The sequence below is a fragment of the Mus pahari genome, chromosome 12, assembly GCF_900095145.1.
Source record: "Mus pahari chromosome 12, PAHARI_EIJ_v1.1, whole genome shotgun sequence".
NCBI lineage: Eukaryota > Metazoa > Chordata > Mammalia > Rodentia > Muridae > Mus > Mus pahari.
In genome coordinates this window covers 29,970,109-29,994,953 of record NC_034601.1, presented here as the reverse complement: position 1 = coordinate 29,994,953, position 24,845 = coordinate 29,970,109, and the positions used below count along the sequence as shown (strand labels likewise).

The 24,845-nt window shown below is 48.2% G+C and overlaps 1 protein-coding gene across 3 annotated transcripts in view; it reads right to left on the bottom strand.

Moving 5' to 3' along the window:
* The window catches only part of Mylk (myosin light chain kinase), a 245,032-nt gene that overhangs the window by 8,841 nt on the left and 211,346 nt on the right, over positions 1-24,845 (bottom strand). For all 3 annotated transcript variants that reach the window (XM_029544243.1, XM_029544242.1, XM_029544244.1), the window contains 7 exons: positions 22,802-22,834; positions 22,609-22,702; positions 21,129-21,332; positions 15,904-16,121; positions 13,751-13,874; positions 6,547-6,699; positions 4,166-4,289 (listed from right to left, as the gene is read on the bottom strand). In XM_029544243.1, the coding sequence (XP_029400103.1) occupies positions 4,166-4,289; positions 6,547-6,699; positions 13,751-13,874; positions 15,904-16,121; positions 21,129-21,332; positions 22,609-22,702; positions 22,802-22,834 (950 nt within the window). The remainder of the gene's footprint in view (positions 1-4,165; positions 4,290-6,546; positions 6,700-13,750; positions 13,875-15,903; positions 16,122-21,128; positions 21,333-22,608; positions 22,703-22,801; positions 22,835-24,845) is intronic.

The window sequence follows — 24,845 nt, the reverse complement described above, 5'->3', positions numbered from 1 at the left end:
CTTTGTAGACCAGGCTGGCCTCGAACTCAGAAATCCGCCTGCCTCTGCCTCCCGAGTGCTGGGATTAAAGGCGTGCACCACCACGCCCGGCTACTTAATTTTTTAAGTGGGCATATTTGCAAGAGCTTAGTAAGGAAAAATAAAAATAGTCGACACCAGAATTCATTTCTTTGGAAAGTGCTTTCTGGAAACCCACAGGAAGGATGCCGTGGCACTGTCCAGTCAACTTGCATGTCCCTGAGCTGAAACCTGATTGTGGCTTCATGGAGACCTTTGGAAATTTTGGAATAAAAATCATCAGAGCCAAGTTTCAGTTCATGAGCCTGTTTCGTGAGGACTGCTTTCTTCGTTGGAGGACAAGGTTGGCTAAGGCTGTGGTCCTGGCAGGCAAAGTCTGTCCAGGCCTCCCGAACATAGTCCCAATTCCCTGGCTCTTGGAGAGCCAGCTAGGATGAACAGGACAGTTGGGCTACTACTGTTCATCTCCCAGGATTAGGGTCTTTCAGTGCTAACAGCCAAACGGTGTCTGGGAAACGTAGGCAAGCTGGTCACCCAAGCACTAACCTATACACCTCTTCAAAACAGCCTCAGGATGACAGGGCCTCTGACAAGAATATGATGGCCAAGAGTGGTCTATATTTATATCTCTATATTAAAATATAAGCAGTCTGTATTAATAGTTCTATATTAAAATATAGAGCAGTCTGTATTCATGTATCTATATTAAAATATAGAGCAGTCTGTATTCATGTATAGACTCTAATATTTTATCCACTTTATTTTTATACACATTTCTGGGGTCTCTGCAGTTTCTAGAAAATAAATGCATCTAACTTTAGGCCGTTAATTCCCACCCTTCTTTCTACTCCCACTCCCTCGCTCAGTCTTTTACATCTAGTTAGCAGACAGGAGCCCTGCTATCCTCCCCAACTCACCCCAATTGCTACACTTCACCCACATGGCTTGGCACTAGGCTTTCAGTATGAACTGAAAACACGCCTTCTCTCAGAACAACTTGACCAATAATATGATTAGATACCCGTGCCCCACTAGTCCCACAAGGAGAGATTTGTTTCGAGGTTATTTCCCTGTTTTGGGGACCTTTTACCAGAATAGGGGAGTTGTTAGAAGGTCCCTTCTGGAGTTGGCATGGACACATGTGCCCCGTGTCCCCCCTCCCCCCCCCGATAGCCCACTCTAGTCCTCTCTGTCCTGTTGCACATTCCCTTGGCTACTCAGAGACAGAGACCCCTATTTCTGGGGGAGCCAAGGTTCTAGAATTGGAGTTTAAATGTGGAAAAGATTTCCCTAAGGAAGCAACTTAACAGCAGGTCAGCACAGCTGAACTGTTCCCAGTGAAATTAAGCCTGGGGACATGTTGAGTGAGATTTCTGTGGTCTAATTTGTGTGCAATTTTGCAGAGAAGTCATTTCCAAATGTTTTCACTTAAATTAGAAAAGGGAAATGAGGTTCTTTTTTCTAAATTCGATCCTCACCCTTCTAGAAAAGCCTATGGCCAGTAAAGGGCAAACCCAGAGATAAGGGCTGAGCTGTGAGGTGTGGTTCCCTGGCTGCAGAGATGGAACCATTCTCTCCCACACCCACAGCTCCTCTCTGTGCCCATGCCCTGGGCTTAGCACCCTCCTGGCTTAGAAGAAGATCCAGTTAGACCTGCTTCTTTGAAGGTTGCCCTTCTCTTCCTGTGTTTCCAGAAGAATTCTCCGGCATCTGATGGCCAGAGGACCATTAACAAAGGCAACTTTGATTTCGTAGATACCTTAAAAAAAATTAAGTCTACTTCCTACTCTGACCTGCAAGGCTCAGGTGGTAAGAGAGACAGGGGTGCATTTGTGAGAGTAGGGAGATCAGCCCAGTCCTTTCAAGCCAAGAACTTCTCCGTAGCAGGGTTCTCTGGCTGCTGTGTGCTCAGGATGCAAGTCCCTGAAACCCTTGAGCTGCAGGCTCTTGTGGTCTCTCCTCAGCTCCTAATCCATGTGTTAAGTTGTGTTTTCTAAAGAAACTGTGGTTACTCACATGTGTAGTAGTGGCCAGTGTTCCATGGACTCCTTTCTCCCATCACACTGGCAAAGTCTCAGTCTCCCAGCCCTGGATCTCCAGTTAAAGGCTCTGCCTTTATGTTCAACCCTACATAGTTTCAAGGTGGGCCCAGTTTCCACCTGCCATTTCCTCCACTCAGGCTGTTGCTCCCTTCCTTCTGGGCTTTACCTATGGCCCCTACTAAATTCCTAGCTCCTTCTCCTGAACACTCTTATAACTGTTAACTCCAGTGGAATAGCCCCTTCTCCATCCATACTCACATATATGTGTAAGGATAATATTCTGTGTTCTGTGTGGAAGCATCACCTGTCAATAAAAAAGCTGATGGTCTATTAGCTTAGGCAGGAAATAGGAGGAGGGAATTCCTGTAGGGAAAGGGGATTCTAGGATACAGAGAGGTGCTGAAGGAGATTCACCCAGAACTCTGAGGAGACAGACTGTATGAAACTGAGGAGAGGTGACCAGCCATGTGACTGGATTTAGAACAAACGCTATCTAAATTATGAGCTAGTTGGGAAATGAGAAAATACTTAAGGCCCAAGAATTTATTGATAATTAATTCTCAGAATTGTTATTTTGGGAACGGGGGCACAGCGGTAAAACCCTCAGATACATATATGCTCATGGGGCTCTGCTGATCATTTGTAACTTCTGGGGTGCTTGCATTCTTTTATTTGACGTTGCTTTGGTTTCCCACCGAACTGTACATCCGTTGGGTATGGAAACCATGTCCTCTATAGAAGCCCAGGAGCTTTACAACTCCAACCTTGATGAAAGAAGGAGTCAAACAGATGGAGAGGCTGCTAAGGGCCCGGGGCTTGGATGACAATGTCACCATCTTGTTATTAGAGGCAGCTATTGTTACAGCTGTATATTTTGGAGCCAGATTTCAGTCTCGATGCCTGGCTTTTCCACTGAGCCCTGTCATCCTGGATGATGTCCTCTCATCTACTCTCTTTCCTGATTTGTCTGTAAAGTGGGGACAATAATAGCTACAATGGTTAAGATTTAAAAGCAATGCGCAGGCACATTTGTAATGTTTAATACTTATTGTCAAATCGTTAAGATCTAGAAGCATCTAGGAGGCCAGCCTCTGGGCACACTAGTGAGGGACTGTCTAGATTAGGTTTGCCTCTGGATCTGCCTGTGAGAGATCATCTAGACTAGGTTAATTGTGGTGAGGAGATCCACTTACTGTGTGCAAAACCGTTCCACAGGCTGGGGTCCCTAGACTGAATATAAAGAAAGCAAGCTGGCAGTTCATTGATCTGTTTCATCCTTGCAGATACAATGTGACCAGTGGCCCCAATCTCCTGACAATGACTTTTCCACCATAAGGGACCAGGCCTCAAACTCTGAGCCAAAATAATTACTCTTTCTCTTAAGGGTGTTTTATCATAGCAAATGGGGGGAAAAAAAACCTAACACATACATGAAATCCTTTGAATCAGCTCTGATCCATAGCCAGCCTTCTTTACATACATATTAGCTACAGGCAGGGTTGCAGAATGTCACCGTGTTCCAGGTACTGTCCTAAAGGCCTTCAAAACTTCTCTCATGATTTTTCACAATTTCTCGTGCCAGTGCTACCCTCACGAGACACATAAGAACATGAATCCACAGCAAAGTTAACTCCCTTGCCTAAAGCTACCTTTGTTTCCTCTTTGGAGCATGCATCCTCCCTCCCTCTCTCACAAGGAAGTATGTGACAAGGGTCCCAGCTTCTCCAGAACTGCTAGATATCCTTCAAGGTCATGGTGCTCACTGACAGCCAGGAAGACACGGCCATTAGCAGTTCAGCCTGGTAGAGGGGAGGCTGCACAAGGTCTCTGGTCCCCAGGAGACAAAGCCAAGCAGGTCTGGAGATTCCTCTAGAGCTAAGGACTTGGTGCTCAAGGACATTAGTAACTCAGCACCTTAATCAATTGCCCCACTGGACACAGGTCACTGCAGAAATAAATTCAGCCTTTCATGGAGCGAAGCTAGGGTTACATGGACTAGGATGAAGCTAATCTGAAGAGCAGCATCCCAGAGTGAAGCTAGGGCTACCTGGACCCAAATGACGCTAATCTGAGAGCAGCATCCTACCCCACGGAGCCCACATTACCTGCCACTTCCTTCTTGCCATGTATTTCTTCATCCGGTCCTTGGACAGCTTCTTGGCCTCCATGTTCTTGGTGTCTTTCATCAGCCATGGGTGCTGAAGGCACTGGGTGCAGTCCAGACGGTTTCTGATGGGAGGCAGAGATCAGAGGATTTCTGAGCAGGTGGGGACCTCAGAGATGACAAATGGGATGCCATCTGTCCCAGGTTACATGGGACACAACCCAGGTCTGCTTGGCTCACACACCGTGACTGTGTACTTGCCCTTTTTCCAACTCGGTCTGATTGCACTGACTGGACCCAACCCAACCACAGCAGATTCTCAACCTTTGTGGTCCAAGAGGGACAGGGTTATAAGGCAGATAGGCCTAGCACCATGTTCCAGGGAGGTTTGTCCTTCTGCTGGTCACATGCGGGCCTGACCCTTTGGTCTCCTAAAATAGTGATGAGCGTGGAACACGAAGACAAACCTGCACGACTCTCTGAATGTTCGTGTATTATACTGTGGCTGAGTATCAGGTTTTCCTGTCACAATCCAAAGAGGTGTGTCCTACACACAGCTCTTAAGCTACAGCAGCCTAAGAACTACAGTTCATCTTTCCGAGAGCTTTTGGAATCTGGAAACATTTCAGGGGCATCACTTTACTCGCAACAAGACTAAATCCAAAGAACCACATGTGAACATAAAGGACAAGTGACTAGAGAGTAGAATGTCTCAGTGTGGGGGAGTTTTAGAGAACAGGATCGTGATGTCTTCAGTTGACTTACATCCTTTTAATGTCTGCATTTTGCAGGTATAAATTTATCACAGACATTTAAAAAACGAGATAGTGGTCTTTGGTGGAAGATATGCTGGTTTTTAAGGATTTAAAAGAACGTAACGTTTTACTCTATTTGATGAAACCGGTTCTTCGGTAAGCCCATTTTAGGATCAGAGAAGCCCAATACAGTCTGCTGCTAAGTCATTTTAAGAGCAGATGAGAAAATGAGGCACATACAATGCCTCATCTATCAAATGTGTGAATGAAGTTTAGTTTACAAAAGCCATCCTTGGGCCAGAGGTATCAGAAGGGAGCTATCTATCTTGTGAATGGGAACCTTCACCTTGAAAGGAAATACAGACTCCCATGACATCCAGATTCTTTTTTGGGTCATGATTGCTTCTGACCCAACTGTGGCCACTAAGAGGCAGGGACTGCACTGTGAGGAAGTGTGAACATCACCTGGGGAGTCTGAGTCTGGGAGGCTCATGAGGATTCAGATAAATGGGCATTTGAAGAAATAGATACAGCCATCTAAGAGGTTCTCCAAGAGCCTCCCTCCCATAGCAACAGCTCTGTATTCCCAGAGTGGGAGGTAGCAAGCTACAGCACAGAGAGCCATAAACCAGGTGGACAAGTAGAAACCAGGTTGTGAAATCACCTGCTAGCTCTACACTTCTTGCCTATCCCTGGAGGTGGCTGCCTCTCGCCTGCTCCCGCCGCACTACCTATGTCAACACCACCCTTCTTAGCATGGTCCCAACTATCTCCTATTGTCAAATCCCACTCAGAGCTAGGGGTAGAGTTGGGGTACTGGGAACAGACTCTGCCTCTGGATACTCATTTATAGAACGGTACACGGTACCCTAGAGCTCCCCATGGTGTCTCTCCTGAGGAGCAGCAAAACCTCTTACCTCCCGGCTTTAGGTGAGCTGACTCCACTTACCTGGAGAGATAGACCAACAAGCCGTGTAACCCCTGCCCAGCTCTTCCACCTAGCCTCACTCCAACTATGCTAAAGGCTGTTCGTTTCACCATTCTTCACAGCTTGCCATCAAAGGCAGAGGCATCCCAGCATCCACTGCTCACCAATGTGTTGTGTGTTAGAAGAAACTGGGCCACATCTAAGGAATGACTTCAATGTGAATGAGACACCAAACCACAATAATCTGGGGATATAAAGAGGCCCCTCCAACGGGTTGTTAACTATGTCTGTTATCTGGGCTTGCAAGTGAGGCAGGCATCCCCTACCCCCCACTGTGAAGAGGGCCTGTGGGGTCTACAGGACTCTGAGGGCCACAGCCAAACAGACTAAAAGGCCAACCATCACAGAGAAGCTGTTGCTTCCTAAGACCCTTGCTCAGGGGTCAACAATCCAGTAGGGTTTCTATGTTTCCAAAGTGTATGTGTGTGTGTGGGGGGGGGTGGGGGGTGGGGATGCCTTGTGCCAGGAAGCAGGAACTACTCCACACAACCACTGGCTGAGCCCTCACTGGACACTCCTTCCTCATCAGGGAACACAGGACTGGTGTAAGACCAGGAAGAGGGAGCTTCACAGATAAAGGAAGGCCCTGCCTCCCAGGACTAGCCAGAGGCTGACGAGACTGCCATCCCCGCTCATTACTTCATATCTTTCTTCAGTAAGTTACTGATGAAATCCTTCGCATCATCGGAGATCTCATCGAACGCCTCATCATCGAAGTCCCAGGTGGCTGAGGTGACGTTGGCTAAGGTCTCGTTATCATTGTCACCCATGAAGGGGGAAAGTCCACTGACTCTGGGGAGAAGAGAAGGAGAACAGGAATGAAGTGGGGCCGGGCTGGGAGGGGTGGAGCAGGACTCCTCTAAGAGAGTGCTGAGGTCAAAGGTGAGGCTCGGCCCTGCACTCCAAGCATACACCAGATGGCTCTCGCACCTGCCTTTCCTCTGCCTCCAAGAGGAAATCCACAGGGCTTCTGCATCTCTCCTCAGCCACTCATTGCACCTAGGGGTAACCCCCCAACCTCTGTATCAATCACCTGTGAGGCTGAGGTGGGAGATTGACCTGAGAAGTCCCTCCCTCCCCCTTTTCTATCCTGATCTCAGGCTGGCCCTCAGCCTTATAGACCCTTCAGTGGGTTCCTTCCTCCCGTCTAGTCTGAATAACTCTTCTCTAGGCTCCTACTTTATAACCTCCAGCTCCGGGGCTTGGGGAAGGCACCATACAAGGATGGCTCATCAGATAATTAGTTCAATAAACATGAGGGCTTTCAGTCAATGAGGAGATATGGGCTGCCTATGGCATTTATGTCACACTGGAACACAGGCTACGTGGCAGAGGACAGAGTGCAGACACTTTGTTAGCTGAGTGACCGACCCTGGGCATTAGCCCTACTCTCTGGATCACTTTTTCTTTGCGCTCTAAAATAGTCTCTCAACTCTGTGGTCCCCGCCCCCTCTTCCTCAGCAGTAGGCACTGAGCACACGGTACCACCTGCAGTGTAAAGATCTGAAATAGATGAACTCATTTAATCTTCTCATTGCCCCAGAACACAGGTAATCTTCACTCCTTCATTATATAGCGACGGCAAGTGAGGCCCAGAATTTGTTAGGTAGCTTGCCCAAAGATTCCCAGACATTGACCTGTGAAACTTGGTGTCTGGGTCCCCAGGCCCACCCTTGACTGCTGCTGCATGCTCGTAATTCTATGCAGACTAAGGAAGCTTCTCGTATCGCACTAGCACACTGGGCAGTTCATACAAATGAGGGTTCATATGTATATCCTACAGGGCTAGATAACTTCTACCATCTCCCCATAGGCTAAGCCAAACTCGGTCTGGAAGGAAGCGATCTCAAAGTCAAACAGAACACACTGTGTTCTCTCTTGTGACCTCTATGCACCTCTTCTGCAAGGCAGCCACCCCCCCACACACACACCTTGCATGTCGACCTGCACAGCCACCCGGAACCCCACCCTGAGATGAACCTCAAGTCTAGCTTTCATGCTCTATTGCCACCATCTTGAAGTTGCTAATAATGCTTCAACAAATAGCCCCGCCTCTTCAGTCTGAAAAGTATATACTTAGCCCTCTCCTGACCCTGTCTGCACCACATGAAATATATCTAGGGCCCTCTTAAGTCGGAGTTTTACAAACATCCTTCTTCCGAGTCCTTATTAATCCACCGTCATAAACAACAAGGCACTGACAGCTGCTGGAGCTGCTCAGCATTCAAAAGACCTCAGCTCATGAAATCTGCTTGTACCCGAACACTGTGCTTGAACAACACCCACTTGAAGCACTCGGAGAAGGCTGGCCACGGGAGAAGCCCTCTGCTGAGTAGAGAGCTGGTGGGTGTGGATTTTCTCACTCTAGTTAATATACTTATGGTTTTGAGTAATACTAAACTATTGCAGGTAGCTTTTCTTAAGCAAGATGCTGACTTAAGTCCACGAGGGCAATCTAAATAAATCCTTTTTGGTCACGTACCCCAGGGTGTGAGTAAGAGGTTACTGGTCCTTGAATTCACACTCTTATGTGCTACTCCATTTTGATACCATGGTGACTGGGGTGGGTTGCCTGGGGACCTCAGCTCCCTCCACCTCTGTGTGATGTGTGTGGCCTAAGCGAGCTCCACCAGGATGCAGCCTGTCATTGCTTGAGGGCACCCGCTTTTGCTTGCCTTTACATATTCTGTTTGAAGCAAGGAGGGGCAAAGTCCTTCGGTGCTCCAAAAGTCAGCAAGAAGAGCAAACAGCGGTGCTGAGGAATGCAGAGAGGGCCCCTTCTGCACGCCTCCTTTCCTAATTAGGACTTGGAATCCTGCAGAGATAGGTCTTCATCGCTGTCCACGGTGGACACAGGGAGCCCCAGCCTTTGGCCTTGGCAGTGCTCCTGCCTGGCAGCACACCCCTCTGAAACACTCTGTCCTGCCCAGGTCCCCTTTCACCCGAGTTCCAATTCAAGATTGGAACTCAAGATTTACAATACTGGTCCATAGAGCATGATGGATACGGTAGAATTAGCTAATGCTAGTGTTTCTGGTTATATTTCTGCTTCAGTAGGTAGTGTAGAGCAGGCTAGCCTCTGACTCATGATCTTCCTGCTTCTAATTCACAGATGCTGGAATGTGGTATAGAGCTATGCTTAGTTTGAAGTTTCTATTTTTTTTTTCTATTTAGGACTTTATTGCTAGAATATGTATATAGGGTCATGTGTATTCTTATATTAGGGAAAAAAAACCAAACTACTAACCAATTAGCAAATACACTAATGCTATAGGACCTTCCCAACCCCAGTGTTATCTTGTTTTAGATCAAAGGACTTACCAGTCTTCATAAAATTGCTGTCTGTCTGGGCAAGTTCTTGGACACTTGGTTTCTCTCTCAAGAATGTGGATTTTTGACATTCCTTCTCAAGTCTGAGTTATAAAGCTTACATTTGAGGGTGTTCTAACCGTGCTAGGCATCCAACCGGGGCCTGACGCGTGTTAAAGCAGGCTTCTTCCAGTCTGCTGGATCCCCCGGCCCTGCTGCTTAATTCTCACTTGTTTTTATGTATATGAGGACCTGCATATATGTCTGTGTGACACATGTGTGCCTGGTGCCCGAGGGGACTAGGAGAGGGTGTCAGAACCCCTGGAATTGGAGTTATAGAAGGTTGTGAGCTGCCACCTAGGTCCTGGGACCCAGGTCTTCTGCAAGAACAGCAAGTGCTCTTAACTGCTGAGCCAACTCTTGGGCAAACTCATGGCTTAATTTTTTTGCTTTTGTTTCTTTTATTCTTTTCAAGACACAGTCTGTCTGGGTAGCCCTGGCTATCCTGGAATTTGCTCTGTAGACCAGGCTAGCCTCAAACTCAAACATAGGAGATCTGCCTGCCTCCTATGTGGTGGGATTAAGGATATCATGTCTGGCATCAATTGATTCTTAGTTTCCCCACAGCAGACCCTGCTAGCAACCCTTGGGCTGGAGCCTGCTGCTCTTCCCTCAGGGTGTGATGTCAGGAGAGTAGAGAGTGTGGAAATGTCCCTTGGACTACGCTTGCTCCATCACTTTGAAGCCACAGATGTGATCTGGCAACAGTGGTAGTTAAGGGGCCACATGCCTGCCAGCAGAACCACAAAGTGTTTCAGAAGGGTTTAGGCTTCATCCCATTTCAACCTTAAGAAGCCCCAGTGGACAATTTGAAAGAGCAAACTCATGGGAAGAACAAAGGACTAAACTGGGGATTTAACTGTGGAGTTTCTGGGAAGCAAAACCTGAACATAGTGGCTGGATTTGGCAAGGGATCAGTGAGGCAGGGAATCGGATGAATTCCTGGGCTCAGCAGAGACGAGGGCAGCCCAGTCCTAGCAGTGTAGACAGAGGCTACAGCCTCACACCCCTCTTCCCTCGGGGGGGGGGCATGTTCCTGACTTGTCTACAGTGTTAGGGGAGGGCCCCTGGCTCTTTGGAGTTCGGCAAGTACTTCACAAGGAGCTGATGTGGGAGGGAGGTGTGGCTGACAGGAAGATGAGGACCACAGGTGGGAAGGGCAGGGATGAAGGAGCAGGGCTGAGATGCTCAGACAAGAGTGGCTCTCCTCAAGAGTCTGTCAGAAGGAGAGCCAAGGAATCCCTCCCTTCAGGAGAACCATCTCAGAGCTGCCACTGTTTCTATGCAAAGATAGGAACTGCCCTAGTTCCTGAGCTGGAGTTTCCCAGAATTCCCGTTCCCACAACGAGGTTGGATGCCCCTGCTCTGCCATGCAGTGCCAGTGATGTCCAGCAGCGTTCACTGTTCTCGGACGGCACTCAGGAGAGCTTTCTATACAGAGGTGGAAGAGGCCAGCGTGGGAACTGTTAGACAGATGACCCAGCACTGAAGAGATGCCACAGGGCACTCGAGGGCCTCTTCCAGCGGCAGCTCCAGCTCTGCACATCGGGGCTGAAAGGAAGCCATTTTGTAGGCCTCAGTTTCTGTTTTTAGTATCCTGTGTTCTGCAGAGAGAACTTAGCTCCAAAGAGGACCTCCCATATTTGAACCAGCCCTTAAGGAACAGTCCAGATAACTGCCACAGCAAAGGGTGCAGCCATCGGGACACTGAGCTGGGTGAAGCCAACTTGCTGCCCCCGTCCCATCCCTCTCTTTAGTCCTGACACAAGGTTATCTTCCTTAATTTTTTTTTTAAAAGTCCTTGTTTCTTAGTCTTCACTTTAAAAGCCATCTAGTAAGCAATGGGTGTGTGTGTGTAAGATAGTATCTACAATAATTGTTATTTTAAAACACAGTGCTCTTCTGACCCAGCAAGCCAAGTTCCAGATGATAACATTTCCAGTGGAAAACACACAGCATTCTCTCTAAAAAACACGCATGTGCCAGAAGGCTGTAACATTACGAACTGAACGCTACCTAAGGTCCTTTCGTACACTGGATTGTGTCCACACAGTGGCATGCTGCAGAGCTTGGATAATGAGCTGTCCACAGTTGTGTGTCGCAGTATGAATTAGACTGGCAGCATTGACTAAAAGAAGCCAGACACTTCCTTCTGGCTCCTTTCATGAAGTCCAGGAATGGACAGAACTGACCCGATCCCTAACTTCAGAAGAAAGGATGGCGCTGGTTCCCTGGACAGTGAGCACGAGGGGACCCAAGGTCTGCAGGATCCTGGCTGGATTTGTTTCTCTGATCCAGTGAGGGGCACAGGAGTGTGTTCATTGTCAACGTTTACCAAGCAGTCCTGTTACCGCTGCAATTCGTCTTGGTTTGTCTGGGACCATCCCCATTTTTGTGCTCAAAGTCCTGTACCCTAGGAAACTATTAGTTCTGGACAAAATGGAACCCTTGGTCAGGTGCCCAGACCATGGTAAGTGGCTAGCGATGCCGCGGAAGCGGCACCGTGTGCTTTGATGTCCAATACTGCCGCCACCACCCACTCTGCCTTTGTGCTGAGATCAGACCTGCCTTTGTGAAAGCCGCAGATCAGCTGATCTGATGCCATGGTCGCCTCCCACAGCCAGCAATGCTTGCTGCAAGTACTGACCGCAAGCTAAGCCAAAGCGGCACCGACTCACGGGGTCTGGCCAGAGTGAGCTGACCAAATGGGGCTTCTACAGGGCCCCTTGTTTCACTAGGGCCCAAGATCAAAATGAGCTCTGGTTGGTCCAGAAGCTACAGAAGAGAGAGGCCGAGCTCAGGGCTCTCTGCTCTTCACTTAGCCAGGAACATGATGAAAGCATGCGGTGCGGTGTCCTTGGTCACTCACTAGTAGCTCCTCCTAGAGAGCACAGGGGAAGGCAGAGAAACGCATGGGTTCTTCTCTGGCCTGGAGCGGGGTGATGCTAGACAGGGAAGGCAGGGACTCTGCGGTACAAATGCTATAGCCCAGGTCTAAGTGAACAAGGCTGTCCTCACAGGCCACCGTGATGGTAACACTCTGAGGACATGGAAAGCCCCATCACACCAAAGCTTTTCTAATAGTGCTTCGTCAATTAACTGGGCACTAAGAGTCACCTTTCACCCTGGGGGCCGAAGATCCCAAATGTCTTAGATTGTATTCTTTGAGAGCCTCCTTACATTAATTTAAAAAAAAAATTGATATGTATGTGTGTTTGTATACACATGTACCTGCATGAACACATGTGTACCATTTGTGTGCTGGCACTCATTAGAGACAGAAGGCGGCTTTGGATCCCCTGGAACTGGAGTCGTGGGCCGCTGTGAGCTGCCTGATTGGGGGGAGGGGAAGGGCCTAGAAACAGAACCTGGTTCCTTTGCAAAGATAGTAAAATGTTCCTAACTACTGAACCATCTCTCCAGCCTCCTTAACTTTTCCACGAAAAATACTTAATTTTCCCTTTGTCTTAATACAAATATACATGTGCATATATTTTGAAACAGGGTTTCATGTAGTCCAGGATGGCTATGTAGCTGAGGGTAACTTTGAACTTCTCATTCTCCTGTCTCCATCTCTCATGTGCTGGGACTGAAATATGTTCCACCGTTATCTGGATGTTTTTATGCAATAATGAAGACTGAGCCTAGTACCCCGTGCATACTGGGCAAGCACTCTCCTGACCGAACTACACCCTGACTGAGCTATAATCCTGACAATATTTTTATACAATTGTATGGATGCCACGGCTTCAGGGAATTATTCCACACCTGCACAGTGGCACACAAGGTCAAGGGCTGCTTCTGAGGCTAGTGACTGCGGCCCGAAGCTTCAGCACAACCCAACAAAAGGCACATGGAGGTCTCCAAATGTAACCTTGGACAAACACTATGGGCACCCGGGTCCTGTTCTAAGTGGAGTGTCTCAGGCATTGCCACAGAGATTCAGGTATATTATGGGTTGCCAAGCACTGGTGTATACTTTTGGCTTCTCCTCTTTCCCTCCAGCATTGCTAACTCTGATTACTGTATTGATTTCTGTTGTCTGTTGTCCCCATATAAGCCTTTCCATTAAAAGTGCCTACTAATCAGTACATGTACTGGAGTGAGAGGCATGGAGGGACTGTGGTGCCCACCCTGTGAGGATGGGCTTCTCTCTTCAGAAGACAGTGAAGGGGCACAGCATCCCATCTGGGTTCCCTCTCACCTCATGACCCTGACCAAAGCCCCCAGGTGGCCAGCACTAGGGACAGTATGGCACCTAGGTGGGGAGATCTTTGTGTGTGGCACTAGATGTGGCTACAGAGGGAGGTGCAGGATACTCACTCACTGGGAGCCCAGGAGCAGGATGGGCTGGCAGAGATGGAAATGGGACTGGCAACCTATGACCCTTCTGCTCGGAGAATGTGGTCTCCCATGGCTCACGCTGGCCTCTCCCTCACTGTCTCCCCACCCCAGCAAGAACCTTGGGACTCACAGAATATAGCAGATGACCCCGATGCTCCACATGTCTGTGGCGTAGCCGATGGGCTCATAGTTGATCACTTCGGGAGCCACAAACTCTGGGGTCCCAAAGAGGACCTTCAGAGACCCAGCGTTCTCTGAAACCAGAAGACAGAGGGGTCAGTTGACAGCGTATCACCGAGCTGGGAAGGCCCTGCCCTTGTTTGTGTAACAGATGCACCAAGAAAGCCAACAAACCATAAACCCACCTTAAATACCCAGAGTTGGGGGGAAGAGGCCATTAAAGTACCTGTCCCTGTGTGGTACTTTCACAGGCCCACATCTCTAGCAAGCTAGTCCCACAAGGTAGGGACTGTGACTTGTGCTCAGTGACCTCAGGTAGACAGTGACACTAACATTCGCTGTTTCTGATGTTCTTTGTTGTCAACTTCACAGGGATTTCTCTCTCTACTGGGTAGTTCATTTGTCCTTAAAAGGATTTTCATAGCTTCACATTCTCATTAAGACTAGGAGATAGGGACAATACGGTGCTACTCAGGACAAAAGGGAGGTAGGTGCAGGGAGGTGAAGTCACTTCCCCATTAGCCCAGTAGAGGAGGTCAGAACATGGACCTAGATGGTCTGATTGCTGGTCTGAGTTCTCTGTTCCCCCAATCCACGGCCTCTCCTATTTATTCTAAACCTCCTATTCTCCTCTCCAGATGCTTGGACAATAGTCACAGGGGTCTAAACTCTAAAGTGGAATATCTTGGCCATAAAGGAGCAGATATGCCCACTGGTGGTCCAGTCCAGATAGGAGATGCCAGCAATGGTTAGGCTTTGGCTTGGGAGCCACATCTGGTCTGGTTCAGCACCTCCAGACTCATGTCAGTATTCTAAATAAAAACCTTAGCGGCCCGCAGCCCCATTCCAGTCTGTACCTAATTCCTCCTGTGCATTTTAACTACTTCCCTGTTCTTTGGTCCTCAGATACCGCTGTTCCTACAGTGTCCCTCTACCAAGGAACGGGAACACTGTGTTCCTTGGGCTCTGTCGCTGCCAGCTCCTGAGGCCAGTGCTTCCCTATTTGTTCCACTTATTGGTGGTTACGGTCCAAAGGAAGGTCCTATGTAGTGGCCACTGTCTCTACCCCTCCTTGTGGCAGAAGAGAGTAGAACAGGCATATCTTCTCGTTGTCAGGGGAGGCTCTGGCCATACTGTGCTGACCATCCAGCAAGTCCAGGCCCAGGAGGACGTCACTGAGCTCTCAGTGTCCTCTGGGTGACCAGCACAGTCTCGCCCGGGACAGGGAGGTCTACCAGGCATTATCTCATCCAAGTATTTCTTGCTTCTCTCAGGGTGGCAGAATAAAGGCTAGCTCACTCCAGCCCCATGGCTGTCTATTAACAGAGCAGTGACTAGGACGGAGGGAAGGATGCTGCTCAGTGAGAGAGCCAGAGAGCCGCAGAGGCAGGGTGGACACAGGAGAGGGAGGGACATGAGGCGCAGCTGCTGACCATAAAGAATTCAGTGCCTGGAGAGAGGTTCTGATTGCTCCCTCCCACTTTCTTCCTGCTGAAGATCTCAGAAGTTGGGGGTGAAATAGCAAGGTGCTGATAACAGAGCATGCTGAGCTGGGTCCAGAGTCCCTATGTCCAGTCTCAGCATGTTACTGGTCCGTGGTGGAACCTGCTGGACAAAGCTATGGAGAATCCTGTATCTCATAGCCTACAAATTCTCCATCCTCCTCCAAGTGAGGATGAATGAGACTGGTTACACATTTTCTTTGATTTTGAAAGAATGTAACATAACGCAGATGTGAGGAGCCATCACCACCAAAATGAGTTGTTGTCACTAATGTCATCGTCATCATCATCATCATCATCATCATCATCACATATGCAGTGAGGGCCAAAGTGCTTACTGTGTGTAAGGACTGTTTCTATTGTGTATTAGCAGCCTAACAACCCTATGGAGCAGGAGCTGTTTAGTCCCCCTCATAGTAAAGGAATTTGAGGTTTAGAATGATACAGCAGCGAGTGGTATGGGCTGGATCTGAACCTGAGAAGTCTTACTGGTCTGGGACCTCGGCTCTGACATTGTACATTTCCAACATGCAGTGTGTAGGACACACCCAGCCATTGCCACCACACAGTAGCAATGATGGGACAGGTAGACAGTCCTTACCGAGTCTCCGTGCCAGGCCAAAGTCAATGAGCTTGATCCTGGTTCCTGTCTTGTTGACACACATGATGTTCTCGGGCTTGAGGTCCAGATGCACAATGCCCTGCTTGTGGATGTACTCCACCCCTTCTGAGATCTGCCTCATGTACTTGATGCACTCCCGCTCTGTCAGCTCGAAGTCCTCATCAATGATACGCTCGAACAGCTCACCCCCGGACACGCTGTGGGGACAGCAGAGGCAGGAAATACACTGCAGTCACACCATAGGATGCTAGGGGGCAAGATGACAGGGTGTCCTGACAAGGTAGGCCGGTGTGCCTGCGTGTGTGTGTGTGTGTGTGTGTGTGTGTGTGTGTGTGTGCATGTGCATGAGCCAAGTTCCCACAGATTTCTAGGCCCCATTCATTCTTCCACACATACACCTACTAGGCTACTAGAGGGCTCAGAGAAGCACCTGAAATCTGGGGAGCCCTCAGGCCAGGCATGAAGGGAAAAATATGAACGAGATTGCCTTATTTAGAAGGGTGATCCCTGCCGGGCGTGGTGGCACACGCCTTTAATCCCAGCACTCGAGAGGCAGAGACAGGTGGATTTCTGAGTTCTAGGCCAGCCTGGTCTACAGAGTGAGTTCCAGGACAGCCAGGGCTATACAGAGAAACCCTGTCTCGAAAAACCAAAAAAAAAAAAAAAAAAAAAAAAAAAAAAAAGTGGGGCGGGGGGGATCCCTAGCAGTCTTTTCTTCTCATAGACCCTAGCTGTGCCTTTTGGGTACAGGGAATTGGCATCTCAAATAGTCACTTTCTTACAGAATATAAGAATATACCTGCATAGCTGGGAACAGAAAACTATCATTGATAATGAGAATCCTCAATAAAGTTCCTGGTGTTGGTTGGATATAGCCTATTGCTCTGGTGTTGCATAGCAGTTATAATAGATCTGCTGACCGTGAGATTTCACTCTCTCCAGCCACAGCTAACTTGTCTTGCTAGAATGCCTTCCTTGCCTCTCTACCTGGTAGACGTTGTGTCCTGGGTGTGTGCAATCCACTCCATGTCTAGAACTCACAACTGGGCATCCACTGCTAACCTCAGGGAGCCAGCGTATTGCCCTGTGTATATGCACAGCCCTGATGTCTGAGGTTTGCTGTCTTCTCTGATCCCCCACCTCAGGCTTCCAGACCCACTTTTGCCCACTCCTCAGAGGATTGAGAGCCCTACCCATGCTGACCTATGTGGCATCCAGGTGGCAGTAACCTCGTTTGCTACAGTGGCCTGTCAGTCCAACTTCTAGTACTGTACGTACAAGCTCCCCTATAGGGAGTCATCAAGAATGCACAGAGCCAGGTGTGAATCCAATCTCTGAGTTTTAGAAGCTGTGGCTTGGGAGCAGGTAGTTCCTTGTCACTGACTCTTGCAGGAGAGACAGACAAGAAGATGACAGAGCCTGTTTACCTCCATCACTGTATGACTCTTCTGGAAGAGCTGAGCCTGGTAACAGAGTCTCACTGGCCACTAGAAGGAGCTAGAACAGAAACCACTCAGAGAAGAAAGACCCTGCATAGCCAGCAGGTGGTGCCTCTTGTCCTGAAGCTTTCATTTCTACTGATTTCCAGGAAAGCGCTAAGACAAACTCTATTGTTAGGCCATAGCTACAATTTCTTCATCTGTAAGATATGGATAATAACATCACTACCTGTTGAGTTAACAGTATAGGCAAACCATGCGGAAGGGTACTAGCATGTTATATATCTTTTTTCCTTTTAAAGAGTCATTTAGATTTATGTTGAAAATATAAGATTCTTGGGGCTGAAGAGATGACTCACGGGTTAAGAGCACTGTCTGCTCTTCCAGAGGACCTGGGTTCAATTTTTCAGAACCCATAGGACATCTCACAACTATCTGTAAATGGAGCTCCAGGATATCCAACAGCTTCACACAAACATGCACGCAGGCAAATCACCAATGCATATAAAGTAAACAAGTAGATCATTTAAAATTATATATATATATATATATATATATATATATATATATATATATATATATATATGTGTGTGTGTGTGTGTGTGTATGTATTTTCTCATATGTATATGAGAAAATACAGATTCTCAATATCTTCCCTCAGAGATTTTCTTTTGTAAAATCTTGGGAGGAATCTGAAGATCCGTATTTTAAAAGTCCCTAGATTATTTGAATGGCCAGACATGTCTGGGAAATCCCAGCATACTCTACTTTAAATCCTGTGAGGTACTGAAGCTCAAGTTCTTGGCAAAGCCCTTCCCTACTTCTACCCAAATGATACTTCCTTCGGAGGGTCTCCACGCCTAGTCTCTACTTTTTGTATCAAGCCTGTCTTGTCTCAGTTGTTGGTCCTCATAGCTGCATGAAGCCTGGCTCATCATCTCCGGGATTTTACTTGCAGCTGCCAGTATCTGGTACAAACAAGGTACCCCCAGCTAGCTGCCTCTAAGTTTAAAATGTTCTGAGAAAGCAGTCATTATTTCAACTTCCGGGGGGAGGTTCTGAGCAGTAAGTGTAGATGTCTAAGCCAGAAAGCTCACAGGGCTGCATTTCTAGAGGTAGATGACTTATTCAGTATCGGTTCACATAGGCTCACACCTATTCAGCTGTATCTAATACATCTTTAAAGTTCTTCTTCAGTCACTTCCTGGTGTGGAAGGAGCTAAGTACCAAGTTTCATAGTTCTGTCTGCTATCTACAGACATGGGCCAAGATGGTGCCAGATGAAAAGTGTTCTTAACAAACTGATATTGAGTGAATAAGTGAACGGATACTATCACCAACAGTACTCATCCCAAGGGGCCAAATTTATCCCCAGAGCTACAGGTCTGGGCAAACCTTCCCCGGCCGCCAGAGAGGACAATGCTACCCAAGACTTGGTACCTAGTCTCTATTCTTTGCCTCTTGGCAGCCAGTTGGATGGTCTTTTATAAATGTTGCTAACAGTAGAGCAAAGATGACATCAGTCACCAGGTATCCAGTTGAAACTTCATATTCTCTCCAGGCTCAGGGACCCATCACCACTTGGATAGTCCCAAGCACTTCCAAAAAGAGAAACCCAAGTCCGGGCAGTAGCCAGAAGGGCCCCTGCTCCTGTATGACTGGGGCTTGTCCACAAACCAAAAGTCAGAGAGGCTGCAGACATATTCTTTCTTATTTCCTACATATCTGAGGCCGGGACTCTGGAATACATTTAATTTCTCTCAATTGGCCTGCTAACTGGCAACTTTTTTTTTGTTTGTGGCTATGTGTTGGACTAGGTTGGAAGGGATGAGCCCTGGTTCAGTTCCTATCACAGGGCAATCTCAATCCTCACCTCCATAGAGGCCAATCTGGCATCTATGCCTGTGAGACTCGCTCTGTCCGTGGGGGAGGAGTGGGGTGTAGGGATGAAAGCCAGACCAGCTGAAACCTCCTTACATTTCTCTGCTTTTTTTCCACCCAGCTTGCCAAGTCCCAATTCCAAGCTAAGTATGGTATTCTGCCCACTGGTGTTGCAGCCTGGCCTTACCCAGGCTTGCCTGCCTCCTGCGCAACCCCACCCCCCGCCCCCTCCCTGTCGTGAACTTGCCTAAGGTTTAACTTCTAAAGATAAGACAGTTCTCCATGTCCTCACGTACCCACACTGCATGGACTAAGCAATCCACTCTAAAACAAATGTGAAATCCCAGTCCACAAAGACTTGGAGAGCTGTGACAGAGTCCCAGACAGGGAGGCAATATTCCTAAAAGGGGGTGGTGGTGAATCTGACCAAAAGTTACTAATAAAGATATTCTCTGAGTCATTTATGATTCCACAAAAGGTAGAATTCTACAGCTAAATGGGAGCCTTGAGATTATTTAATCTACATACCCTTTGGCTGGTAGGGCCTAACAACTAAAAAAACAAAACAAAACAAAAACAAAAAACAAAAAACAAAAAGCAAAAAACAAAAAAACATTTCAATAGTCAGAGAGCTTGAAGGCTGGTTTCCTGAGAATTAGAAAGGACTTGATCCACAGCAGCTGCGTAGATGTTAAAAATGCTCCCGGGCTACTTTTAAGTGGAAAACAAACCAGAATACAGGAAAAAGTCAACCTATCACTCTTCTAATAGCCGTCTATGGCCAAGCACTGAGCCTCACAGAAACAGTTCCACCGAATCCCACAGCATCCTTTGTGTGTGTGTGTGTGTGTGTGTGTGTGTGTGTGTGTGAGAGAGAGAGAGAGAGAGAGAGAGAGAGAGAGAGAGAGAACAGGCTCTTCACAGTGAAACTAAGGATTGTCAGAGCTGAGTAACTTATTCAGGGTCACATCGTGTGGGCTGCGGCTGGGATCTGCGTAAGGTTGTCTGACTCTGATCTGCACTTTCAACCATTTGTGTCTGTCCCAAGAGTGCAACGTGCCTAGTGCCACTGTGAGGAGGGATGAGAAGAAGCAGCCGCCGGGCCTGGTCCCTCCTCAGAAGGGTGCCCGCCAGGGAAGACAGCTTCTCTTCTCCAAGGAACTGACTCAGAAGTTCAGGATGTGCAGCCTTAAGGATACCTTGAAAATCCTCAAATGAACGTGCCCTTTCACCTCGTGAACTTTCATTTCTGGAGGCGAAGGCCATGGGTGTGCACGGGCGTCATGGAAAATGCGCATGCACAAGGTTGCAAGCAAAGCTTGCAAAAGCGAAAGAGGCACGAAACCACCCCGTCTCTTATCAAACGCAGATGGCTCAAATGCACACTGTGGGGAATGTAACCTGAGGTCCCTCGGAGTACGGAGGATCCAATGCTTGTGATCCAATCAGCTTACTGAAAGCTACCCAGTGTTAAACAATGCGTGATAAACTCCAGGACAGTAAAAATGCAGATGTTATATATCTGTTTGCATTTTCATAAAGAACCTTGGAAGAATACAAACCTGCCCGAAAATGATTTACCTCTGGTAGTGTAGAAACAGGAAAGATGAAAGAATGGATGGGAGTAAGACTCTGTTTTATGTTTCCTTATCATTTTTAGTGTGATTTTATATATTAAAAAAATTAAGATTAGACAAGAAGTCAGAAGGACAGTGGGTACATACTGCTGCTCAGTGGGTCAGGGCCAGTTCTGGTTCCCACTGATCAGCCACGGTCCTGGGGACAGTGAGTATCATGCCCATCACACCTTGTGTAGCAGAGGTGGCTAGGTTGGGACAGTGGGAAGCACACAGGTAGAGGTTCTCAGACTACGGTGCCACTCACATCTCCAGAACCATGACAATGTTGGCCTTTTCTTCGAAGGCATCCACACACTGGACCAGCTTGGGGTGGTGGAGGCAGTTCATGATGCTGATCTCCTGACGGATGTTGTCTTTCTCCTTGGCAGAATAGGCCTTGAAAAATTTCCCTGCCCAGATTTTTCCAGTTTTCTTTTCCACAAGTCGGAAGACTTGTCCAAACTTCCCACTGTCAATGGAAGAGAGGAGAGCCAAGTTGAGCTGAGTTCTCTTCTAAGCCTGGGGTGGCAGATTTGGCCTTACTCTTTTTTATAGTAGAGGCTCACTGGAACACAGCGACACACCCTTTCAGTTAGATATTGTCCATAGCGACATGGCTGAGTAGTCGTGACCCAGGAATATGGCTCACAGACCTAAAATGGAGACCAAGGGGCTCTTTATGGAAGACAATGCTGATCATCACTCTTGACTAATGAAGAACATTTCTACTTAATTTTATGTGTCAACTTCTTCCCCTCCCTGTGCATCCCCTCCCTGTGAAGATGGGCTGAGGTCCTCCTTTCCAAACACAGAACTATTAATTGGCTGTCCTCCTTCCACTCCATTCTAGCTCAGAGGCTCTGGGGGTGGAGGAAGGCCTGGCTGCCCCTGCTGGGAGCAGGGGCCTCTTCTTCTTCTACCAGGTGACTTCCTCCCCAGAGCTGATAAGAGAACTGCATTGTGCCCTTGGTTCCTCCAGATCACCAGAAACAGAAGCTGAGCCCAGAGTACCCTCAAACTCACTGTGTCCCTAGTGACCACCTGGCCTTTGGACTTCTGACCCTCCTGCCTTTAGCTCCTGAGTGCTGGGATTACAGGTGTGCACCAATACATCTGGTTGTGCGGTGCTGGAGGCAGAATCCAGGGCCTTGTGCCTCTTAGGCAAATGCTCCACCAACTGAGCTACACCCCCCCACCCCACCATTCAGTTTCTTTCTTTTCTTAGACTTCTCCGGAGGTTGAGAGTTGGGGGGAGATACCCAGCCTGTTGGTGTCTGAGTGGGGGTGGTTTTTAAGTCTCGGGGAGGGAGAAGCCAGTCAGTGGAAGCACAAAGCAAGTTCATCTAGGAACTGTGATGCTCACTGGGCTAGCGCACCTCCAAAGCTGGCGCTGCTGCAGAGAAGGTCCTTGTCAGGCCCAGCTACTATGGACACAGTGCAAGGGATGCTAAAGAGAGTTGATTCAAATCTGGCCCTTCCATCTGAATCCAGTGCTGTGCTGTGAGCAGAGACACAGGGGGCCTCGCCTAAGGCTCCTACAGAGCTGGGTCTGTACAGAACCGCAGGAGCAGTGCCAGAGAAGGCCCCTGGTGAGGGATGTGCCTGTGGGTCATTCCCTCCCCATCTAGAGACTCTCGGTTTTGGAAGAAGCTGTGTCCGGGAGGACACAGGAAGAGGCGCTGGGATGAACTGTGGGTCCTGCACCCGTACCCTGGGGTCCAGAGGCAGTTATGAACTCCACTTACGATCCTAGTCGCTCTTCAATGTCGTACACATCAGACACTTTCTGTTCAGTGTTAACCGTCACCGTCCGGTAATCAACCTCAGGTTCCTTTTCGTCTGTGGGGCACAGGTCAGGGTGAGTGTGAGCCATCAGATTCCCCCTTCCCAGCCCTTTCATCCCAAGAGCCTGTGCCAAAGACAGCCAGCCTCACTCACCATCATCGGACACTTCCACTTCATCCTTTGGCTCTGGAGGAGACAAGGAGGTGCAGAAAGGACATAGTGATTAGTACTGAAGGCTACACAGAGCAAGGCATGATGGGGGCTTCCCCAGGTCCCAGAGCACCTGACTCACAGAAGTGGGCCAATTCTGACTAGAAAAGGAGCCAGATACATATTGGCAAGCTCTGGTCTCCTCAGCCCAGCCTCCTGACTCCTCCACAATGTCCGACCTTCACACTCTCCTCTTACCAGTGACTCCCAGCCATTTCCTCATTAACCTTTCATGTAGTCCTTGGGTATTTCAGAACCAACATACAACTGTGACAGTCGCACTAGCTTTCAAGTCCACGTCTTGAAAAGTCAGCAATTTATAATTAGTTCCATTGTTAAAGCTGTTTATACATTTGGTGAATATTTGTTACGGTATTCTAGCAGTATAGCAAGCATCTTGACAGTGATATGGGCATATGACACAAAACACACACAAGGAGCAGTCTCTCCTTCCCAAAGCTCTTAATTTATGTGTATGGGCAAAACCATATGAACTTGAAGCAAGTTTCAGTTACATATGTCCTATAAGGAAGCATGCACCATTGTGGCACCAAACAGTGGAGAAGGCGATACCACCCAGGGCAATGGCAAAGCCTGCCATTGTTCTCACAAGATGCCCTTGAGTGGCCTCCCAGGAGAAGACGGAATGCAATGGGGGTGAAGGACGGCACATAGGAAGCTAGCGAGCGAGCATCCAGGAGCACCCAAGGGGGCTGCTCTTATGCACACGCCAGGAGCACGGGCTGGGGAAGAGACAGGCGCGAGGACCCCAGAGCTTGTCTACTTCAGAACCCCAGGTTTCCTTTCTTCTAGCAGGCATCTAACTTCTTGATCTGGCCAAGTATCTTTCTCCTTCTGAACCTCAGACTCCTTGTCTGTAAGAGGAAGGAGTCATACATGTGACTTCTAACACTCTGTGGGTCCTCAGCCATCATGGCTGAGGGATGGCTGAACAGAGGTGTCCTGAGGAAACAGCAAGGACATGGCCAACATAAATGCGCCGACAAGGAAATGGAAATGTGTGTGAGAGTGAGCACGTGTGTGACAGACAGTGTAAGCATGCACACATGAGGTGATGTGTGAGTATGTGTGTGCAAGGATGATAGTGTGGAGATACGTGAGGGCATGAGAATTGGGGGCTGTATGGAAGTGTGTGGATGTGACAGTTTGAGGAGAAGGTATGTGTGCATGGGACAGTGGGCAAGTGTGTGAGTGTATATGTGTATGGAGTGGTTTTGAAGTGTATAATAATGTGAGTATATGGGGATATTATGGGATGGTATGAGTGTATGTGTGAGGGAAAGCATGGAGGTGTGAGTGTAGAAGTCTATGAGTGCATTTGTATGGGATAGCATAGACTTGTGTGAGTATATATATGTACATAGATATGTGTATATGTGTAGGATAGCATATATGTGCATGTGATAGTGTAGAGGGGTGTGACTGTAAATGTGGACTGGCACAGAATACATGTGTGCATGTGACAGCATGGAAGTGTGTGACTTTATCTGTGAAGATTAGTATGGAAGTGTCTGTCTGTAGGTAGGTTAGCATAGAAGTGTAACTATACCCATGTGGTGTAGTGTGGATGTATGTGAGTGCAGATAGTGTAGTCATATATGTAAGAGTGGACACACGTGTGGGTGAACGTGCATGTGTGTAGGACAGGGTTGTTTAAGTGGGAGATAAAAGCATGAGGGGCAGTGTGAGAACATGCATTTGCCTGAGTGTATTTGTATGTGTGTGACAGGGACTGCGTGGCAGGTGCATGGTGGTATAATATCAGTGTGTCAGTGTGGATGTGTGTGTGTGAGAGAGAGTGTAGAGGTGTGTTGGAGTGTGGAAGGAAGGCTGGTGAGGAAAGGCTGAGTTGCTGACTCTGCCACCAGAGCAAAGCTGGGGACACAGCTGTGGGGGTGCTTGTCTTGTGAGGAAAGTGCCCCAGAGGGCTTGCGAGACACTGCAGGCAGGGAGGGCGGCACACTAG